The 22,941-nt window shown below is 48.9% G+C and overlaps 1 protein-coding gene across 3 annotated transcripts in view; it reads left to right on the top strand.

The window, feature by feature from the left end:
• Positions 1-22,941, top strand: part of OSBP2 (oxysterol binding protein 2) — a 165,002-nt gene that overhangs the window by 39,891 nt on the left and 102,170 nt on the right. For all 3 annotated transcript variants that reach the window (XM_067700241.1, XM_067700239.1, XM_067700240.1), the window contains exon 2: positions 8,153-8,361. In XM_067700241.1, the coding sequence (XP_067556342.1) occupies positions 8,166-8,361 (196 nt within the window). In that variant the 5' untranslated portion in view covers positions 8,153-8,165. The remainder of the gene's footprint in view (positions 1-8,152; positions 8,362-22,941) is intronic.

Genomic DNA, 22,941 nt, shown 5'->3' with positions numbered 1-22,941 from the left:
ACAAATATCAGAGGCCATTGTTGACAATTTTCTAGACCCATTAGTTTATTACAGTTTGCAAAATGCTGATATTCTATTATTGCCTTTTTCAGTTATTAGAGGGAATAATTCTATAAAGAGAAACTTCCCCTCATCAACCATTAGGTTACCCAATGGTTTAGTTAATATGGAAATGGTAGGAAAATGCCCCATGCTTTCTTTTTTTTTTTCTTTGCGGTACACGGGCCTGTCACTGCTGTGGCCTCTCCCGTTGCGGAGCACAGGCTCCGGATGCACAGGCTTAGCGGCCATGGCTCACAGGCCCAGCTGCTCCGTGCCATGTGGGATCTTCCCGGACCGGGGCACGAACCTGTGTCCCCTGCATCGGCAGGCGGACTCTCAACCACTGCGCCACCAGGGAAGCCCCCCCATGCTTTCTTTTATTCACCAATTATCAAACAAATAAATGGGTCCCTAGCATCCCTCCAAGGTTACTGATGACTTACTTTTTCAGCTTTATTATGAACTCCTTGACTTGATGTCTTTTAATGTATTATAGCTGTTATTCTTGTTCTAATCTTTGAGAGATAATTCACATACCATGCAAATAATCCATTTAAAGTGTACAACTTAATGGTTTTTAATATATTCACAGATATGTACAACCATCACTAAAGTCAATTTTAGAACGTCTTCATCATCTTCAAAAGAAACCCCATACCCTTTAGCTACTACTCCCGTGCGCCCCCAGCCGTGTGCTCCCAGTCCTAAACAACCACTCCAGTCCTTTCTGTCTCTCTGTATTTCCCTATTCTGGACATTAATATGGATGGAATTATACAATATTTGGAATTTTGTGCCTGGCTTCTTTCACTTAGCATAATGTTCAAGGTTCAACCATGTTGAACCCCATTGTATGAATCTTTTTTTGTCCATTCATTCATTGATGGTATTGTTTCTACCTTTTAGCTGTTATGCATAATGCTATTATAAATGTTTGTGTACAAGTTTTTGTGTGGGCATATGTTTTCACTTCTCTTGGGTGTATACCTCAGAGTGGAATTGTTGGGTCATGTGGTCACCCTATGTTTAATCATTCTTTAGTGTTTTTGAGTATGTCTCTTTGGATAACTTTTTTAGTGGTTCTTCTAAATATTACATTACATATACATGACTTATCACAGTCTGCTGATGTCATTTTACCAGTTTTAGTGAAGTATAGAAACCCTACCTCCTTGTAAGTTCCTTTACACTCCCCCATTTACAGCATAATTGTCTTAAATATTTCCTCTACACACATGTAGAACCACATCAGACAGTGTTTTAATTTTTGCTTCAGCCATTAAAACATTCATCCATTTTCTACTTGACAAGACCTTTTTAGTCTAAATTTGAGATCTAAAGCATTTGCGCAATATTCTGTGACAGGCTTTCCACTTAATAATCTGAAGAACCACCTTAGGTGTCACTGAGTAGTTCATGATATTCTGATACTTTGATGGAACCGCAAAAGGTGTCTAACGGATTTTCCGTCAGTGATGTTGATGGAGTGAGGTGGTGTTACTCCCATTACTCCACCTTTAGCATGTGAGGTTGGCAGAACTTCCGGTGTGGGCCGAGCCTGGATCATCTCCCTGGGTTTGTTCCTCTGCATGTAACACGCATGCATTAATTCACTCTGCCAGCCCAACATCTCTGAGCTCCCACCGTATGTCACGTGTGTGGGGACAAGACAGGCCAGGTCTGTGGCTCACGGAACTTATGTTCTAGCTTGTAAGCGGCAAATACAAACAATGACCGGGTAAAGCAGAACATTTTTTCTGGATGGAAGCCCCAGTTTTCTCCTTGAGAAGAGCCCTGTGCTGGTGGCAGAGAGACTGAGTTCTGGTGCTGGCTTTGTTGTTTACCAGCTCTATGGATGGGGGCACATGATTTACCTTTTTCTGGCCTCCTCTCTTTTCTTGGATATAAAATGAGGCTAATTTCCTCCTACAGGTGACTGCCATATAGAATATACTTGCTAAATATTTGCTGAACAAATCAATGTCTGCTTTGCCCACTTTCTGGACCCTTGCAAGGATCAGAAGACTCATGTTTGTGACAGACTCTTACAGAAAGTGAGGTACTATCTGGATATAAGTTGTCTTGATAAGTGTGCTGTCTTTTATAAATTACTGTCATCCTCTATTTGTGTAAAAATGTAGCCTCGTGAATTTCAGTAACTGGAGGATGGATCCTGAGTCTCCTTTTTAGTTTTTATTCTAAAAATTACACTAGAAATATCCTTCCTGTAGAACTTGTAGCAGCATTTATTTAACATTTCTCAAGGGAAACTCTAAATGGCGAAGAATGAGGCCAGAAGCAAAGTGAAATGGGGTCAGGTCTCGTAGTGATAGTCTTATCTCTGGAAGCAAACACTGCACTGTAGATGCTTCTGTTTGATGGGCCACGTCTGACACTTGCCATGTCGAGCATTTTCTAAATAGAGCCACCAGCTTTGGTGACTTTTGAGAGCACACGTGAAGCCTGGCGGACAAGTCTGTGCGGCCCTGTGGGTAAGAGGCAGGGCTGTGGGTGGGTGGCCTCGCTCTAGTGGCGCGGTCCCCTTTGGGAGCTCCACTGAGCTGCCCACATCTCCGAGGTTCACCCTCCGCGTCTGGAACAGAGAGGTGACATTCCTGCCTTTCTTGTCACATCTTAAATGGCTAACCTGTGTGAGACACTTCTAAGGTAAGCCCTCGGGATGGGGTAGTTAGAACAAACAGCTGAGCTTCATTACTTAGACCTGGAAGGGTCCTAACAGCATCCCCTTGGCCCAAGAGACAAAAGAACCGAACTCTGTTGTTTTCTCCTGCCCACGTCTCTTACAACCTTCCTCACTGCCCTCCCCACCTTCCGACATCCCTTCTGTGGCTGCTGCTCACGTGTACCAGCAAGTTCTTAGTTGAGAATAACAGTAAACCAGCTCTGGATATGTTAAACCAAAAAAAAAAAGGTATTTACTGGAAGGATCTTCATTTGCTCACAGAATCCCTGGAAAGGCAGAACAGAGATCTCAGAGGAGAGGTGAGAAGAAGGCAGACTGGGCAGCCGGATCCAGGCTCAAAGTTGTGTCACAGAACCATCCCAGCAAGGACATTGCCACCGGGGCCCTGCTACCTCTACTGCCGCTGAGAAACAATTGTTGCTGCTGCCACCACTGCCAGCAAAGAATTCTCCCCATTCCTTTTCTTTTCTTTTGGCCACAAGACTTGCGGGATCTTAGTTCCCAGACCACAGACTGAACCCGGGCCTTCGGCAGTGAGAGCACGGAGTCCTAACCACTGGACTGCCAGGGAATTCCCCCCATTCCTGTACTTTTAAATGTAAACTTTTAATAAAGTACAATATACAGAGAGGAAAGTGGGCAAATCACAAAATGAACACACTGAATAAGCTCTGCCCCGCTGAAGAAATAAAACATGACCAGCCCTCCAGGAGTCCCCCCATGTCCCCTTCCAGTCACTGCTCCCCCAAGGGTAACTGCTGTCTGGACTTTTCACCCCAGAGCTTTCTTTTGCCTGTTACTGTACTTTTTATCAGTGGAATCACACAATACGTCCTCTTGGTGTCTGACTTCTGCTCAACATTATGTTTGTGAGGTTATTGCAGGTTGTTATGTGCAGTTCTAATGCTTTCATTCTCATTGCTGTATAATAATACATCACCATTGGACAAACCACCAAACAAATATACCACCATTTGTTTATCTGGTCTAGTGTGGACAGATGTGTGTGTTGTTTTCAGTTCTCAGTTATTAGGAAGATGTTGTGGAAGTTCTGGAACATGTACACGTGTGCACATCCCGAGTGGGGAGCTCTGTAGGAGCAGAATTGCTGGATCGTGGGGCATGTGTATGTTTACTGATAACTGATGACATTGAGCACTGCTTTGTACGTTCGTGAGCCATTTGGATATCCTCTTTTGGGAAGTGCCTGCTTAAATCTTTTGCCCATTTTTAAATTGGGTTGCTGGCCTCTTTATTACTGATTTTAGGAGTTCTTTGTATTTTCTTGACACAGGTTCTTTGTTGGGTACATTTATTGCGAATAACTCTCCCAATCAGTGGCTTGCATTTTCCGAGTGTATGTTTTGCATCTCTAGATCCAGATTTTAAAACCTCTGCAAACACACAGGATTTGCCTGGTTGCTAGGGATCCCAGACAGCAAACATCACACCTTGTTTGCAGTCACAGGATGGCATTCCAAGATGACGTAGCCTCTGGGGAGGTGCCTGGGTCAGGACTCAGCCACGCACAGCAGACATGACTCTGGCTAGTGTGAGCAGAAGGCTGTGCGGCCAGGGGTGGGGTCATTTCCCACTCGCTGGAAGGGCTGGAGGAGCGGGCTGGAAGGAGTCAGGAGCAGTCTGGGCCCCCAGACTCTCACCACCTCTGCTGTGATGGGGTGAACCGCTGATACCACTGCAGGGAGCCCTGGAATCGGGGGCTGCCAGAGCACAAGCCCTCTGTCGCAGTTCCTGCCACCACGATGGGTGCCTTTCCTCTTGCTCACTTCCACATTTAGGTTTTGTGTGAATGCATGTCGTCGGTGGGAACTGATTCCTTGGAATCTTTGATGCAGGTTGTTTTTGGCTGTCTAGCCACTATGGTGTCGGAAGAGGGGAAACCTCCGAGCGGGACGGGCAGCTTTGGGGCAGGGCTGCTCCAGTAAGGAGAGGAGCCGTGCGGGTGCCGTGGTGCTGAGTATTCTAGGCGGGAACTGTGTGGAGGGCAAGGTGCAGCCCTGTGGTTGGTGTGCTCAGCTGATGAACAGGCTCAGCTGCATGTGAGGTTCCAGAAGGTCATTCCTCCACCCATCTGTTCAGCCATTGTGTTTAGGTCCTAGGCTGCTGTGATAAAGCACGAAAAAGTGGGTGGCTTAAAACAAAGGAAATGTATAGTCTCATACTTGTGGAGGCCAGAAGTCTAAAGTGAAGGTGTCAGCAGGGCTGTACTCTCTCTGAAGGCCCTGGAGGAGAGTCTCTCCCAGGCCTGCCTGGCCTCTAATGTTGGCTGGTGATCCTTGGCATTCCCTGGCTTGTAGATGCATCACTCCCATCTCTGCCTCCCTCCTGTTTCTGTGTCTGTTCCTCTTCTTATAAGGACACCAGTCTTATTGGACTACGGCCCACCCTAATGACCTCATCTTAACTTGATTATATCTTCAAAAACCATATTTCCAAATAAGGCCACATTCACAGGTGCTGGGGGTTAGGACTTCAATAAATCTCCCTGGGGGACACAATTTAGTTCACTTTTATGCCCATCATCAACCCAGGCCTTGGCTGGACCCTCTCCTTTGGCTGCTCCGGATCCCTGGGCTTTCCCAGAGCCACAGCCCCCATGCCGCTGCTCTGGGTTAGCCTGACCCTCCTCCTAGTCTGTGCTTGGGCAGAGTCCCTCACTGTTTGAGACACTGCTCCAGTGTACGCCTTGACCCCTCTAGGACAAGAAAGGGTCATTCTGTTTCCTGAGATCTAACCACCGGCAGCTTATCCTTTCATTTTGATTTTAAAGCCAACTTTTAACTGACAACCGATATGTATGTAGCATACAATATATTGTATGTGTGTAACAGACACATAGAAAAATAGGTAAATTACAAGAGTGTAACAATGAATTTTTATAAAGCGAACACCCCTTTGTTTTGAATTTATTTCCCTCTGCTTATTAAATAGTACCTTGCAATTTATGGGCCTGCCTCTTTCACAAAGTGGAATGTTCTCTGAGGCCAGAAAATGTGTCTTATTTACCTTTATATCTACCACCTCTCCAGTTTCTAGCACAATTCCTGTATATGGTAACCCATAGGAAGTACTTGCCAAATTAGAATTTAGAAGATCAGAGAGGAATTTACCAAGTGAATCAGAGTCAGCTTGAGCAAGCATTGAACAGAAGTCTCATACAAGGCTGAGTGCTTTGCTCCAAATTAGTAGCCTTTGTCTTTCTATGTGTCTGAGTTAAAACTTGTTGCCTGTCAATTTTTTTTCTTGCCCGTGGACATTTTTGTGTGTGTGAGAAGGTCCTCCAGAACGCATAGCCCAAGGCAAGGATTAAAGAGTTGACACTTTCCATCGACAGATGAATGGATAAAGAAGATGTGGCACATATATACAATGAAATATTACTCAGCCATAAAAAGAAATGAAATTGAGTTATTTGTAGTGAGGTGGTTGGACCTAGAGTCTGTCATACAGAGTGAAGTAAGTCAGAAAGAGAAAAACAAATACCGTATGCTAACACATATATATGGAATCTAAAAAAAAAAAAAAGTGGTTCTGAAGAACCTAGGGGCAGGACAGGAATAAGGACGCAGATGTAGAGAATGGACTTGAGGACACGGGGAGGGGGAAGGGTAAGCTGGGACGAAGTGAGAGCGTGGCATGGACATATATACACTACCAAATGTAAAATAGATAGCTCGTGGGAAGCAGCCGCGTAGCATAGGGAGATCAGCTTGGTGCTTTGTGACCACCTAGAGGGGTGGGATAGGGAGGGTGTGAGGGAGACGAAAGAGGGAGGAGATATGGGGATATATGTATATGTATAGCGGATTCACTTTGTTATAAAGCAGAAACTAACACACCATTGTAAAGCAATTTACTCCAATAAAGATGTTAAAAAAAAAGAGAGTTGACACTTTGAGAGATGCAGTCGAAGGGCAGTGAAGCAGAAATGGGGAGTGGGAAGATGGAAGTGACAATGATGCAGTGCGTTTCTTTTGCTGGATGTCGCTTCACAGCGAGCGGCAGAGACACAGTGGGCCTGGCGCACATACTCCTCCAGAAGACACACGAGGAGAAAACACACCACTCAGCAGTCCGCAGAGGCGCAAGTGGAGGGAGGATGTATCTGCCCCATTCACTCCCATCTCCCGTTTCCCACTGTCATTTTATGAGAGTCCAGAAGTGGAGGGACAGTTGGGCAAGGAGGAGGCACCGACTGACAGAGAAGGTGGTCGAGGGAATCTGGGGAGGTGCACAAGGTTTGTATCCAGCACGCTCCACACCTTGCGCTACTCAGGTCCGCGCATGCCTTCATTGGTATCTGCTCTCCCACTGCAATGGGGGGACCACCACCCTCTGAGAGAACAAAGACACGTTGACCCGTTCCCTGGGAGGGGACGTGGCGAGTCTAGTCAGCGACAGGGTCCCCTTCCTGGTGGCCAGCTGGGGTCGCCTGGAAGACTGAAGCAAGAAGGTTGTGAAACAGGCTCCTTCGGTGCTGCTGTGGCTGGTCCTGATGCTGTGATCGACATTCATCCTCTTCTTCCTCCACCACCCCTTCTGAACCCTCTTCACTCTCTGCTGGCACCATGCATATTTTCAACTGCACAGGGGGTTGGGTGCTTCTAACCCCTGACGTTGTTCAAGGGTCAACTGCATATCATCTTCCCTAAGGAATGTAAACAAAGCAGGAGAGAATCAGAAACAGTAGTTCAAATGAAAGATAAATGTCTTCCTGAGTGTCAAGTCATCTGACTTTGGAACTGGTAGAAGAGTCAAGGAAGTAATAACAGATGATGAACAGCCAGGGAGTGTAAGTGAGCATTAAAGAGCAGCAGAAGTGCCAAATGAGCTCCGGCACTGGCAGGGTTACGTGCTGACCAGTTGCTCTTCCTTTTCCCACATCCTCTGTGGAAAGAGCTTTGGTACGTCGTGGGGGAGGGTGGGGGAAGAGTGGTGTCTGAATTTCCTTTGAGTGTCTAAAGGAGTGAGTTAAGTAGATCCAGTCATGATAGTTGGATCTCACTTTTCAGACACTGGTCACAGTTGGAAATGGCCCACACTTTAGTCACCTCCGCTTCCCCTTACCTTGGTACCATTAGCTCCATGACCTTGTAACCAGCCAAGGGTCAGTTCCTTGTCGCAAGGGGTACTGTGTCAGCCCAGCCATTGCCTTCATCTCCTGGGGCCAGAGGAGAATGGTGGCATCCTCTGCCACTCTCCCCACTGAGACCCGCCCCCCCAACAAGCCAAGCCCCTACCAGTCAATCCCGAGAGGCCTTATTTCCCATCTCCTGTGCCAGCTCCAAGCGTCTGAGCTTCCAAGGATGTGCCTTGAGGCTTTTATTCAGTCTAGAACTATTGAGTTTGGGAGCCTCACCCCATCCCTTCTCTTGCATCCCACAGAAATCAGGGTGAAATGGCCCACACCTGCCGTGGCACCATCAACCTGTTCACTGCGCACTTTGACACGGAGGACTCTTGCGGTATCGTGCTGACCAGTGGGGGCAGGACCTACCACCTCAAGGCCGGTTCAGAGGTGGAGCGGCAGCAGTGGATCACCGCCCTGGAGCTGGCCAAGGCCAAGGCTGTCCGCTTGATGAGCAGCCAGTCAGGTAGCGAGTGCTTGGTGCAGCGGGAGTACGTGCAGGGTCGTGGGTCTGGAGAGAGTGGGAACTGAAAGTGTTTGGAGGCCAGTGGTGACCAGGCTAGTTCAGACCAACCTCGGAAGGTCAGGGTGCGTGTTTGCCCTTCCCACTCAGCTCCGTGCGTCCTCAACAGTGGGATGTTAGGTGGTCAGGGTGGCTGGCAGTTCTCGGGATGGAAATGTTGAGGTGGGCAGGGCTGTGTGTGTCTTTCTTTGGACAAGTCTGGTTCCTGGGCTTCAGCAGAACTTTCGGTTGCTGCTGTGAGTCAGTTCCAGAAGCAGAGTCAAGGTGGGAGGCCAGGATGGTGCACTTGTGCCTCAGGCCAGACTTTTTTCGAGGTCCATTTGGAGATTGAAAACCATTTAGCCAGAGATGCTGTCTTTGCCAAGATGGAGGGTCAGCTCAGAAGTCCTGAGCAAGACATTTTATTTTTTACTTTAATACATTTTTAAAAATATGTATTGTCTTTATAAGATTCATAAACCAATGGTTTCAAAGCATATGCAGTGAAGTCTGCCCTTGACTCTTATCCCCAGCTACCCACCCTGTTCTCCCACCCAGGGGCAACCAGAGCTACCAGTATCTTATGTGATTACATGTGTATTCAAATAAGTACTTATAGGAAATTCAGTCCCCCACCTTGCTTTTTTTCCATTTGGCAATAGTATATCTTGGAATTTTTTCCTATAAATACATAAAAAGCTTCCTCCTTGTTTTTACAACAGTACAGTACTTCATTGTACGAATGTGCCCTAGTTTATGTAACCTATAGCCTGTTGATGAACATTTAGGTTGTTTCTTTAATTTGCTATGACCTGCCACGCTGCAGTGAGTAACCTTGCATTTCATTTCAGGTGTGTACAAGAATAAATGAAACATACGTCCCAGGAAGGGGGGTTGCTGGGTCGGTGGGACTGTGCATTTCTAATTCTGAGACACTGTCACTCTGCCTCCCACCTGGGTCGTACCAGTAGATGCCTGCGGCCCTGTGTAAGAATGCTGGCCTCCTTAGAGCCTTGCCCGCCCAGAGCAATAGCAGGTTTCTGATGGGTGAAAACTGGGTCCACACATACAGAGGGGAGGACTGGGAAGCTGTGATCCTTTTGAAGTTATAAGCACAAGGTGTGTGTTTATATAGACCTGTGTGGGTTTTTTTTTAATATAAATTAATTTATTTTACTTATTTATTTTAGGCTGTGTTAGGTCTTCATTGCGCGCGGGCTTTCTCTAGTTGCAGTGAGCGGGAGCTACTCTTTGTTACAGGGTGCGGGCTTCTCATTGTGGCGGTTTCTCTCGTTGTGGAGCACGGGCTCTAGGCGCGTGGTCTTCAGTAGTTGCGGCACACGGGATCAGTAGTTGTGGCACATGGGCTCTAGAGCACAGGCTCAGTAGTTGTGGCGCATGGGCTTAGTTGCTCCGCAGCATGTGGGATCTTCCCGGACCAGGGCTCGAACCCATATCCCCTGCATTGGCAGGTGGATTCTCAACCACTGTGCCACCAGGGAATCCTAGACCTGTGTGTTTTTTAAAGAGGCAGGGCCCCAGGTGAGAAGGAGTCACAGCCCCTGTTCTCCAGGATTGTCTCCAAGGCTGGTCCAGGAGATAGTGAGTCCTGTGGAAGGAGCTCTAGCACAAAGCAGGTGGAGGGGCTAGTGACATCAGTCATTGTGCCCCATACTCAGTCTCCCTGCATTGGGGTCTCTCCCCCAGCACTAGCTTCTCAGTGCACATGGAAGGTCATTGACTATCAGTCTGACCTTCTCTTTTAGTCTCACCCATTTGGAGCATGGGTCCCTCCATGATGACTCTTTTTCTTGGGGTCAGCACTCTGTGGCTTGGGTGTGTCAGCAGTGATGCTGAGCTTGGCCAGGGGTCCCCAGGGTACCACTCCATTTCCCAGTGAAGGAGGGTGTTTGGGGGCATCTCAGGTATGGGCTGCATTGAGACCCCCAGCAGGACCTGTGGTCTCAGTTTGGATGCTTGTAGCAAATGATGTAGCTGGTGTTGTGGCTGGACTCGGGACAACCCCATTGGCCAAGTGCAGGGACATTGCTGGTTGTGGAAGAACTAGCTTCCTCTTAGTAGCTTCTAAGTAAAATCAATCAATCAATCAATCATTGCCTCATTTTTAGGAACTTCTTGAAAATAATGTAGCAGGTAGCACCTACTGGATTCATCATTCTGGAACAATTTTCCTGGGACAGCCAGCAGCAGGGGTTTCTTTTGCAGCTGGTACGGAAGTACTGTTAACTCAGCTGACAGTGCTAGGGATTGCTAGCCTGCACTTCCTCTAGGAGAGTCTGGGACCCCTGAGGGAGCAGCCTCAGGCACACATTCCTTCATTTCATGTCCTTTAGGCGTGGTCAGAGGCTAGAGATGCACCACATGTCTTGTGTTCCCAAGAGGTTAGCCGCCTGGGTAAGGTCACAGAACAGACATTCAGGTACAACTCAAAGTAACACATGCTACGTGTCAGTGAGACTTGGTAGGATTCCTCTCCTTTTGGTGTCATGAAGCACAAATAATTTCACTGAAGAGAAGACACAGATGGCAAATAAGCACATGAAAAGGTGTTCATTATCATTAGCTGTTAGAGAAATACAAATTAAGATCACTGTGAGATATCACTACACATTATTAGAACAGCTAAAATTAAAAATAGCGATAATACTAAATGCTGGTGAGGATCCATCATAAGTTACTGGTGGGAACGTAAAATGGTACAGCCACTCTGGAAAACATTTTGGCAGTTTCTTAAAAAACTAAACATGCAATTACTATATGACCCAGGAACTACACCCTTGCATATTTATCCTAGAGAAATGGAAACTTATGTTCACACAAAAACCTGTACACAAATGTTCATAGCAGCATTATTTTTAATTAATTAATTATTGTCTGTGTTGGGTCTTCGTTGCTGTGCTCAGGCTTTCTTTAGTTGCGGCGAGTGGGGGCTACTTTTCGTTGCGGTGCACAGACTTCTCATTGCGGTGGCTTCTCTTGTTGCAGAGCAAGGGCTCTAGGCCCTCGGGCTTCAGCAGTTGTGGCACGTGGGCTCAGTAGTTGTGGCACATAGGCTTAGTTGCTCCGTGGCATGTGGGATCCTCCTGGACCAGGGATTGAACCCACGTTCCCTGCATTGGCAGGCAGACTCTTAACCACTGTGCCACCAGGGAAGTCCCATAGCAGCATTATTTTTAATAGCAAAGTACTAGAAACTTCTCAGATGTCCTTCAGTGGATTGAACAAACCCTGGTACATCCATTGAATGGAACGCTATTCGGCAGTCACAATGAATGAACTATTGATGCGTACAATAACTTGGATGGATCTCAGAGGCATTATGCTGAGTGAAAGAAGCCATTCTCAAAAAGTTGTATGATTCCATTTATATGACACTCTGGAAAAGGCAGAAACTAGAGATGTAGAGCAGGTCAGTGGTTGCCAAGGGTGAGGGGTGAAGGGAGGGAGTGATACAAAGTTGTAGTATGAGGAAGTGTTTTGGGGGTGATGGAATTGTTCTGTGTCCTACGGTGAAGCTGTGTCATGAATCTATACATGCGTTAAAATGCATAGAACTGGCGAATTCCCTAGTGGTCCAGTGGTTTGGACTCGGCCTGCCCTGGCCTGAGTTCAGTCCCTGGTCGGAAAACTAAGATCCCACAAGACGAGAAAAAAAAAAAAAAAAGCATAGAACTGTGCAGCAACAAAAGAATTGCTGTGTGTTCATTTGAAAGTAAAATGCAGTTTTGACTTCTGTCTCTTCTTGGTTCTCCCCGCCCTACAGACCTGTCCAGCTTTCCCTCTCCTCATTGGCACACCGTCTTGCTGTCAGGCTGGCTTGGAAGCTGAGCCTCCTGCTTGCAAACCCTCTTCGTTAGCACCCAGCCCCTTCCCACACCCTGCTTCCCCTTAGGTCTGCTTCCCCTTCAAGGAGAGGCCATTATGGAAACCCTCCCTGAGCTGGCCCCCTGCCTGGGCTAGATGCTTGCTCTCTGCCACCGGGCTCAGCCCCTCATGCGCATGCACAGTGGTGTGCTAGTTAGTGTGAGCATGAGTTCCCGGAGCCTCAGATTCCCTGTCCGTCAGTCCACCAGAGGCTTTGACTGTGTGCCTCCCAACGTCCTTCCAATTCAAAGATTTCTAAGTCAGTGGGAGCCACGTTTCCTGGGTTCAAACCATGGCTTAGTAACTGTGTGACCTTGGGTGAGGTGCTTGCTGTCTGTTGCCTCTTTCTCTCCTCTGTAAAGCAGGCTTAATCATAGAACCACCCCTTAGAGGTGCTGTGAGGACTATCTTAGACAGTGCATGAAACGAACTTAGCACATGACTTGTCAAATGCTCAAGAAAAGTCAGCAGTAGTTATTGATAATAGTCACCTTGGCAACTTTAAAATAATACAGGTTCCCAGGTCTCCCTGCAGGGATAAATCTGAATGAATGAGAGCATTGGGGATGGGGGGGGGGGTGGGGAGCGGGGGGCGGGCACCTGCATTAAAAAAAAATCTTCCTGGATAGGATTGCCAGATTTAGTAAATAAAAGGTCAGGTCACCAACTTTCATTTGCACTTCAAACATACACAGATATTTTAGTGTAAATGTGTCCCATGCAATAGTTGGGACATACTTACACTGAAATTTGTTTATTGTAATTCAGTGTAAAGGGCGTCCTACATTTCATCTACCTGCATTTAGCCGTATCCTGGGGGACTTTGATGCTCAGCCCACTTGGGTGGGTGTGGTCCAAAGTGGAACTTCTGTCAGAAAATAGAGAGTATCCTTTCACTTGACACAGGGGGGAGCTAGAGGGTGGTTTGTTTGCTTTCCTTGCTCCTAAATCAGTGAGTAAGGAAGCACCAGAAGTTCGGCTGGCATGCAACCTACCTCTCAGAATCATTTTCATATCTTCAGGTCCGCCTCCCAGTGGGGGCTCCAGGAGGCTGTGAGCAGTGAACCCAGAGCCGGACACCTCTCTCTCTTGGGCCTTACCTCCAGGGGGGCTAATCCAGCTCCTCAGGGGCTCTCTCTCTCTCCTGCCCTGCTCCCCCAGGCTGACCTGCCCCCACCTTGAGGTCATAGCCCTATTCTGGTATCACAGCCCAGCACTTGGAATTATCCCAGGCAGCCCAGATTCTGCCCTTAGGGCAACCAAGGCGGCGTTTGAGCAGGGGGTGAGGGGGCTGTTTGTGGCTGGTGGCCCTAGGGGCTGACCCTAAAGACCATCTGGGCACCCTGCCATCCTATTGCTTCAAGATGAAAATCCTCTAAAAGTTAGGACTTGGAAGGCTTTCCTGCTGTCCCTATTGGCCATGGTCCCCCAAGGTAGAAATAAGTCCCTGGGGAGTGGTGGGGGGTAATCTAGCTCTGGATCAGCTCCTGGAAAACCTGCTGCCTTTGTGCCTCAGCAGGCAAGTGGCCTGGAGAAATGGTGGTCTTGCCTTGGTCCACTCAGCACTCTTCCCATTCGAAGGAATGGCTACCTAAACTGGGGGTTTCTGACTTGTTGGGGAGAACTGTTCCTTAGTGCTCAGAAAATCCCTGCAAGCACTGAGCCATGACTTCTCCCGTGGTCACCCCCAGAGGCTGGGTGGGGACAGGGGTGTGCTTGTCTCAGGACAAAGGGAAAACATAGCCACATTCAAGCTATTAACCCTTGGACCCCTTAGTCCCAAGGAGGAGGAACCCCATCCACTTAGCTGGTCAGAAGGTATAATGAGGTCTCTTGTAAGCTCATTAAGTTAGTAAAATATTGAGTGGCATGGATTAAACAACACACACACACATGCACACACAAACCCTGAAAAACTTCTCTCTAACTTTGGTGGGCACAAAGGCTGCTGGGGTGAGTGCATTAAAATTCTTAGGGGAGGACCACCAAGATTCTGATGAGATGATCAGATGGTGCCCATTAAAAATGGTCCCGGGCTTCCCTGGTGGCGCAGTGGTTGAGAGTCCGCCTGCCGATGCAGGGGACGCGGGTTCGTGCCCCGGTCTGGGAAGATCCCACATGCCGCGGAGCAGCTGGGCCCGTGAGCCATGGCTGCTGAGGCTGCGCGTCCGGAGCCTGTGCTCCGCAACAGGAGAGGCCACAACAGTGAGAGGCCCGCGTACCGCAAAAAAAAAAAAAAAAAAGGTCCCCATTTTTAATATGCATTTCATACAGCGCTCCTGCTGGCCCCCCATGGATCTCATTTTGAGAAACATGGTCTGCTCAGACTCCTGGATGGCTTGCTGCAGCTGCCTTGCTTCCCCCATTTCCAAATTCTGTGTTTTCCATGGAATGGGTTTAAAAAAATTTTTTTATTGAAATATAGTTGACATTTACAATGTTGTTTTAGTTGGAATGGGGGTTTAATTCTGTTTTACTACCATGTATTTTTTTGGCTGCTTTGGGTCTTCGTTGCTGCACGTGGGCTTTTTCTCTAGTTGCGGCAAGCGGGAGCTACTCTGTTACAATGTGTGAGCTTCTCATTGTGGTGGCTTCTCTTGTTGCGGAGCATGGGCTCTAGGCACGTAGGCTTCAGTAGTTGTGGCTCGCGGGGTCTAGAGCACAGGCTCAGTAGTTGTGGCACATGGGCTTAGTTGCTCCCCGGCATGTGGGATCTTCCCGGACCAGGGATCGAACCCGTGTCCCCTGCCTTGGCAGGCGGATTCTTAACCACTGCGCCACCAAGGAAGTCCCTACCACGTATTTTTTTTTTAAATTCACTGGAACCACAGAGACAAAAGGGATGGTGTGGGGCGTTCACCAGGTGCACTTCTATCTGAATTCTTGTCCCCTTTCTTCTAGGTATAGGTGCAGCCTTTTTCTCCACCTAAGAAGAGGGATTATGTCCGTATTGGGAGTGCTATACCCTTCACTCATCAGAGACTCTCTCTTCATCGTCCTCACCTTGACTGAGAGAGTGGGACAGTGGGTGTGAACTGTTGGTCATTGAAACTGATAGTGGTGAAGGGTGTTGCTGACCAGAGGGGTTGGCTTTTGTTTCTGTGGTGGCCCCGGGATGAACATTTAACGGTACCCCAGGAGGGGAGCCATTGCTCTTTGATGGGTCAGCAGCTCAAGGTGGGAATTCCCTGCTTGCTTTGGCTGTGAATTCGGGGCTCCAAGAGCATGAATGCCACACAGCCCTCTGAACAGATAAACAGATCTATGTCTAGTTTGGAGGAGAAGTCGGTTTCTGGTTTTGAGTCCTTTGGATTAGGCAGTGTCCAGCCTTCAGGTGTTCAGGCCTGGAGCCCTTTGTGATCTCAGCAGTTCCCTCCAAGCTTCTGGCCCAGGTGGGAGGCATGACGTGTCCTGGCCCTTGGTCCTTGGCTCTCAGGTTGCAGGACAGGGGGGTTGACCTCACCCTACCCCTCCAAAACATGGATGGGTCAGCCTCCCTTCCCCTCAGACTCTCCTCTGCCTTGACTCACACCTGGGCCACCTCATCCAGACCAAGGGAGGAATGAGGGGCAGTTAAGATTTCCCCTCAGCGATGCCAGGACAGGGAGCTGAGCTCACTCCATTCCACGTGCCCACCTTGGTGTTTGGAGAGAGAAAAACCTGTGCCCAATTTGAGAAATGAGGCCTTGAGGATTTTGTCAAAATAGAGGACCAGCCTCTGCATCCCGAGAGCTTGTTGCACGCAGGCCAGTGGCTTCTACTTTGCAGCTTCAGCAGTACCTTGTGTGGAGTTGTTGCTCACTAAATGTGTCAGTTGAAAGAGGTCCAGGTAAAATCCTCAGGTAGGACAGTTGGACTCAGGGATGCTACAGAACCCCAAGGATGGGATTTTTTAAAATCCTTTTGTTGTTATGGAAAATTTATGACATAAACAGAAGCGGACAGAAGTCTCAGGAGCCGGCACATACTTGTCACCAGCTATCAGCTCAGTCTTGTTTCTGTGCCTCTACCCTCTTCCCTAATCCTGTGTCATTTTGAATATTCGTCAATATTTCAGGATGCATCTTTAAAAGATAAGGATTCCTTTTTTAAACATTTAATATTTAGTTCAAGGTACTGTTATCACATCTGCAAAATTAACAGTGCAGTGGACTGAAGTTTGTTTAAAGGAAACTTTACTCTCCCTGGTGACTTCGAGGGTGTGAGGGAACTAGAAAAGGGGGTGCAGTGCCTGAGAAAGGGGGACACACATGTGCTTCCAGTAGAGAAGACTGGGCTTTATTCAGAGTCTGAAGGAACCCAGGGGAAAGTTAGCGTCCCTCAGCTGGGAGAGAATTTTGGCCCTTCCTGAAGAAGCGGGGCTTGGCACAGAGCAGGAGGTCCTGGAAGGCTGGAGACCTCTGATGGCTCGGCCTTGCCAGGGAGCCTGCAGGGTGGGGTGGGGGGGTATGAGTTGGAGTCAATTTTTAAGAGTCCACATTAGCAAAGGCAAGAGCCACCAGAAAGGAACTTAGCAAAAGGATGGTATTTTGTTGTGCAAGAGGTGTTGACAGTTTGGACTTAGATGTGATCCTGTGACCCATACAGATGGCAGAGGCTACCCCTGAGGGACTCGTGTAAATCGGTGCTAGTTGAAGAGGCTCAGGGTAACTGGGTCACCAGCGAGTTCAAATGTATGTGCACAGTTTGAGCAGACTGACGCTCAGTTCTCAGAGAAACTGAGTTGGATTTTTGCAGCGAGGGCAGTGTTTGTTCTGACCTCGCCTCTTCCCACAGGGCCCTCTGCCAGCCATTCCAGAGGTGGCCCCCCTATTTCAGTAGAAAAATAAGCATTCTGAAATGTTTGTATTGGAGGTGGTCTTCTTAAGAGGATTAGTAGGTCAGAGTCATTTGACCAAAAAAGTAGACAAAAAAGTCACTTGTCTACATTTGGTACATTCTTACCATTAAGATGCTTTAAGCAAGAGGGAGGAGATATGGGGATATATGTATATGTATAGCTGATTCACTTTGTTATAAAGCAGAAACTAACATACCATTGTAAAGGAATTATACTCCAATAAAGATGTTAAAAAAAAATGCTTTAAGCATCATTTTCCTGCCAGGGCAATTACCCTGCTTCCTTTGTAACTAACCTTTGTAACTATAGCACTTACCTTTGTAATTACCAGATTCAGAAGGCTTATGCTTTGTTGCCATTTAGATGTTAACCTGCTCGAGGATCTGTGGGCATGAGTGCCAAGCCTCTGATGCAGGTGGGGCTGGCAGCTCATTGTGTCACTGGTTCCAAAATACAGCATGTGTCCTGAACCCAAGGTGAGCAGGGCTAGAATATCTTCCTGGGATCCTCCTGCACTTAACTTCGCCAGCTTGAACTTTGATTTGGAGGTAAACTTTGAAAGGTCAAGGCTAGGTATTCTGGGCTGTGGAACTGGAAGGTGGGGCTCTGTTCCCCTCCCCCCCACAACCCTGCCGCCCTGGGCAGTTGCTGAATCTCATTTGCATGATGGTGTGAAGGGGCGTGGCTTAGTAAAAGCAGTGCAAAATTTGGGATCCTGGCTTTGCTTTGAGTCATTGTGTAACTTTTTAAAACAATGTTTTTATTGAAGTATAGTTGATTTACAATGTTGTGTTAGTTTCAGGTGTACAGCAAACTGATGCAGTTATATATATGTATCTATCTATATATATCTGTATATATATAGACATATATGTTCTATTTCAGATTCTTTTCCAGTATATATTATTACAAGATATTGAATGTAGTTCCCTGTCCTGTACAGTAGGCCCTTATTATTTATCTATTTTATATATAGTAGTGTGTATCCGCTAATCCCAAACTCCTAATTTATCCCTCTCCCCCCCATTTGCCCTTTGGTAACCATAACATTGTTTTCTATGTCTGTTTCTGTTTTGTAAATAAATTCATTTATATCTTTTTTTTAGATTACACAAATAAGTGATATCATATGATATTTGCCTTTTTCCATCTGCTTACTTCACTTAGTATGATAATCTCTAGGTCCATGCATGTTGCTGCAAATGGCATTATTTTACTTCTTCATGGCTGAGTAATATTCCATTGCATATGTATTCCACATCTTCTTCATCCATTCCTCTGTCAGTGGACACTTAGATTGCTTCCATGTCTTGGCTATTGTAAATAGTGCTGCTGTGAACATTGGGGTGCATGCATCTTTTTGAATTAGAGTTTTTGTCTTTTCCATTGTGTGACTTCGGATGAGGCCCTCAACCGCTCTAAGCCTTAATTTTTTTGCTCCTCAAAGGGAGGAATAATGCCTATATCCTGAGATGGTGGTAAGGGTAAATAATAACAGCAACAACAACAATAATAAAAAAACCTCAGACCCTGTCCCCACCCCCCACCCACACCTGAAGGGACCAGGGCAGGGCTGGCTATCTGCTCCAAGCTGCCCTGGGAGAGGGACTGTGTGGCACAGCTGAGCAATACCAGTCGTTATTACCACCCACCAACCCTGGCTCTTCAGCTGGCTCCTTAGTCCAGTACTGGTCCGTGGCCTGTTAGGAACCGGGCGGTGAGCAGTGGGCGGGTGAGCGAGAGAAGCTTCATCTGTATTTATAGGGCTCCCCATCGCTCGCATTACTGCCTGAGCTCTGCCTCCTGTCAGATCAGCGGCGGCCTTAGATTCTAATAGGAGCACAAACCCTACTGTGAACTACGCATGCGGGGGATCTAGCTTGCGTGCTCCTTGTGAGAATCTAATGCCTGATGACCTGAGGTGGAGCTGAGGCGGTGATGCTAGCGCTGGGGAGTGGCTGCAGATACAGATTATCATTAGCAGAGAGGTTTCACTGCACAGAGACCATAATAAATCAACTGCTTGCAGACTCGTCTCAAAACCCTATCAGTGAGTGGCAAGTGAAAACAAGCTCAGGGCTCCTACTGATTCTGCATTATGGTGAGTTGTATGATTATTTCATTATATATTACAATGTAATAATAATGGAAATAAAGTGCACAATAAATGTAATGCACTTGAATCATCCCCAAACCATCCCCCCACCCCCACCCCGGTCTGTGGAAATATTGTCTTCCGTGAAACCGGTCCCTGGTGCCAAAAAGGTTGGGGACTGCTGACTTAGTTGACAGTAGGTCTGCCTGCAGTGGTATCATGCCTGTGGGGATGTCTCCTCACTGCACTGGAAACGCCTTTATAGACAGGGACCTGTTTTCTAATTCTTTTCTTTTTTTCATGGTCTTCTATTCAGGGTCAGTTGGTGGCAGGGAACAAAAACCCACTCAGAGTGTCCTCAGTAAAAGTAGAGCTTATGCAGCACCCTACAGGGACTCTCCCATGTCCCCTCTGTTACCGTTCCTTCTATGGACTGGCTTCTTTGTTCCTCTATATCTTCATTCTCCCAGGGGCTCTGACCTGCCCTGGCTGGCTCGGCCTCGTGGCTGCTGTCTCTGTGCCCCAGATTCAAATTCTTGGGCAAGGGAACCCGGAGCGGCTTGGAGCAGGTCTCCAGCCCTGCTCACATCAGGTGCAGCTCGGGGTGGGGGTCATGGCCACACCTGAGGGGCGACCTGAACGTGTTTAATGAGGGAGTGTGAAATCCTGCCCACTCTTCTGGGTCTCCCTGAGATGTGACCTCTTCTCTGAGCACCTCTAACCTCCGTGGAGTGGTCCCTCACTGCCACCCCCAGGAGTTGGCTCAGGAAAGAGAAGGTGAGGGCAAGCAGCAGCTGGATGGGCTGTTCGTGCTCCGCATGCTCTGTGGCTGCTCTCTCCTGTGCCCAGCCCAGGCCAGGGAGCTGTGGAGAGCCAGGACCCAGCTCTGAGGGAGGCGAGGTGGGCAGGCTGGTGTAACAACCACAGATTGTGGAAGGGAATCCTTGGGGGATAAGACACGTCCCCTGGAGGCAGGGGCAGGAAGCACAGAAGCTTCAGAGGCCCCTCACAGGTAGGTGGGGTTGCCAGGGAGGCCCTGTGAGCATAGGAAGAGCTGGGCCCAATGGAGGCTGGTGCCCCGTCCACACACTGGGCACAGAGCACCAGCGACGCAGGGCCTCGGTGTGATGCCTGCACCTGGGGCCAGGCGAGCTGCCACCCTGCTCAGGAGAGGGTGCCGGTGGGTGGGGCTCTGGGCTGGCCTCCTCCCACCGTGTCTGCCCCAGTAGCTTTCCTTGTCCTGTGTCTGCTGGTCTCTTTCAAATAGGTTTGTAGAGAAACCTGTACAAAAGGTTTGAAAACCATTGGTGCAGAGCTTTCACCTGAGATCGGGATTGGCTTTGAAATGGAGGCTGACCTGAGGGTGGCAAGGGCTCGGGCCAAGGCGAGGGTCAGGGCCTGGCCCTTTTTACCATCTCCCCCCTCCCCCACCCCCACCCCCAGACACACACACAAAAGGAAGCCAGTGGGAACAGCTCGCTGGAAGGCTTCCCAGACTCAGCCTGGGTTTGCACTTGACCGTGTTTAGCTGGCATTGCTCTCCAGGGGCCACCACATCCTGGGTCCCTTCTCCTCCCACAGAAAGGACTGAGGCTGTGCCCGTGCACAGGCCCTCTGCGCCTGGAGGCAGAAGGAATATTCCATCCAGTCCCCACGTGTTTGGTGTGCACAGACCATACACTTGTGAGCCACCTCAGTCCAGGTGAGAGTGGGTTAGAGCAAAGCGGGGCCAGCGTGTAGCCACATGCCGAGAGAGCTGGACCCAATGCAGCCACCCAGGCAGGAGTCGGCCTTGGACACCTCCCTCTAGAGCAGGAGGAAATGTTTGTAATGGGTTGGTGCGGGACCAGGGCGGAGACTGCAAGCTGGGCTTCCAGTGGGCGAGTTCTGGTTTTAGATGAAAGTGGTGGGTTTTTCTCTCCCACTGGCACCCACCTTACATTTCTCTTTTCTCTGGAAGACAGTCGGAAACACTGGGTTGCTCGGAGATGAGGTAGCTTCTCTTGAGGAATGGAATTTCCATTTTAATGAGGCTCCTGAGTCAGGGCCTTCTGCCTGCCTGGGGCGAAGTGCCACTACTGTGAGCCCATCTTTCCTCATCTCCGTTAAAGCACGAGGAGTGGGGAGGTTGCACTGGCCCACGGGACGTCTTGTCACTGATGAGGCAGCTGTGTTCGCAGAGAACTCCTCTTCATAGACGTTTTGTGAGCGCAGCCAGAAGTGTCACCTTCAGGACTTGGCCACAGAAACCCTCGAGCCCAGACATCCCGGAGGCAGCCCTGCCGGCTCCGGGCACACCTGTGACTGGTTAGGCCTGGCTTTGAGGCCGTTGTGAGGTCTGGCTCTCCCTCTCTTCCGCTGAGTGACGTCCTCTCTGGACTCAGGTTCCTCTCTGCAGAGGGGAAACGACAAGAGCCCCTGGGCAGGTGGACAGCGGCATGAGCTCTGTGCACTGTGGGGTCTCTCACACTCGATGGCTGTTCTTATGTCATGAAGCCTTTTCTCCAGGACCCCCTCCTGACTCCCCACCCCAGGTCTGCTTCCCACCCGCCGTGGGTGCCCTCCTGGCCCCTGGTGCCTCTCTTTTGAGCATTCACCATCGTGTCGGTATTATTCATGGTGCTCTCATCTGTTTAACGTCTGACTTCCCTGGTCATCCCGCCGCCCAGGCCGGGCTCATCTCAGAGTAGGCACGCAGAACTGTTGGGTGGATGATGGAAGGGATGGAGGGAGGGAAGGAGGGAGAATGAGTGAGAGAATGAGTGTGAGGAGTGGGTGCCTGGTGCTTTGGCCAGGCCTGGTGGCTCCTTTGGTCCGTATGCTCTGGGTGCAGGTAAATTGTGGGGGTCCTCACAGAGCCAAGTTTGGAGAGCGTCCTTCCAAAGGGCATTACCAGGAGCGTGAGAGGTCAGGAGGGACTATGTGTGACTCCAGGCAGCTCAGCCGGAGACACCACCGCGGGAGCAGCTGTGTCCTTCGCAGTGGGCTGTCCAGCAGCAGTCACTGTAGTTATCCCTCCTCTGGCTGATGTTCACGTGATCTGAGTGGCGGCTGGAGACGTTTGGCTGTGTGTGATAATGCAGGGGTCTGAGTTGCACCTGTGCAAGATTATGTGTAGTGGTCTTCGTCTCCCGAGTGGAGGGCCAGCCCCAGGCCCCAGCGCCTGGGTCCTGACCCCCAACAAAGGGTGGCTCCTGGGAGAAGGAAGGGTCCCCTTGGGCTGGTCCTGCCTCGGCTGCTCAGATGTGTGGTGTAGGCAGGCCCCCGGCTTTCGCTTCCTCGTCTGTGAAGTAGGGACGGTCCCAGTCCTGGCCCAGGCGACTTCACAGGGTGGCTGAGAGAGGCCAGATGAACATGTGCAGGAGAAAGAGTTGCAGGAGTCATTGTTGGGGTTGTCATCATTGACAGGGGTGTCCAGGTGGGCCCTCCTCAGCTCCCCCATGGGGAGATGTACACTGCAGAGGGCGTTGCCACTGAGCAAGTACCCAGGTGTCAAGCTAGCCAGGTGGCTTTTGTTAGGAATCTGCCATTTTCCAGGACCATTCTGTGAGAATGCAGGAGGTAAAAAGGGTGTTCTTAAACATTTCTGCCTTTTAAGAAAAAAATCTTTATTGTTTTGTAAAAAGACTGAATGGAAAAAGAAAACTGCAAATCATACTGGAAAATGGACCAAAGGGAGAAAAATCTCAAATTTACTAACCTAGAAATGATCATTGTTAAACCT

Source organism: Pseudorca crassidens, chromosome 12 (assembly GCF_039906515.1).
Source record: "Pseudorca crassidens isolate mPseCra1 chromosome 12, mPseCra1.hap1, whole genome shotgun sequence".
NCBI classification, from domain to species: domain Eukaryota; kingdom Metazoa; phylum Chordata; class Mammalia; order Artiodactyla; family Delphinidae; genus Pseudorca; species Pseudorca crassidens.
Note: the sequence above shows the minus strand (reverse complement) of the source record. Positions and strands in the feature narration are given on the sequence as shown.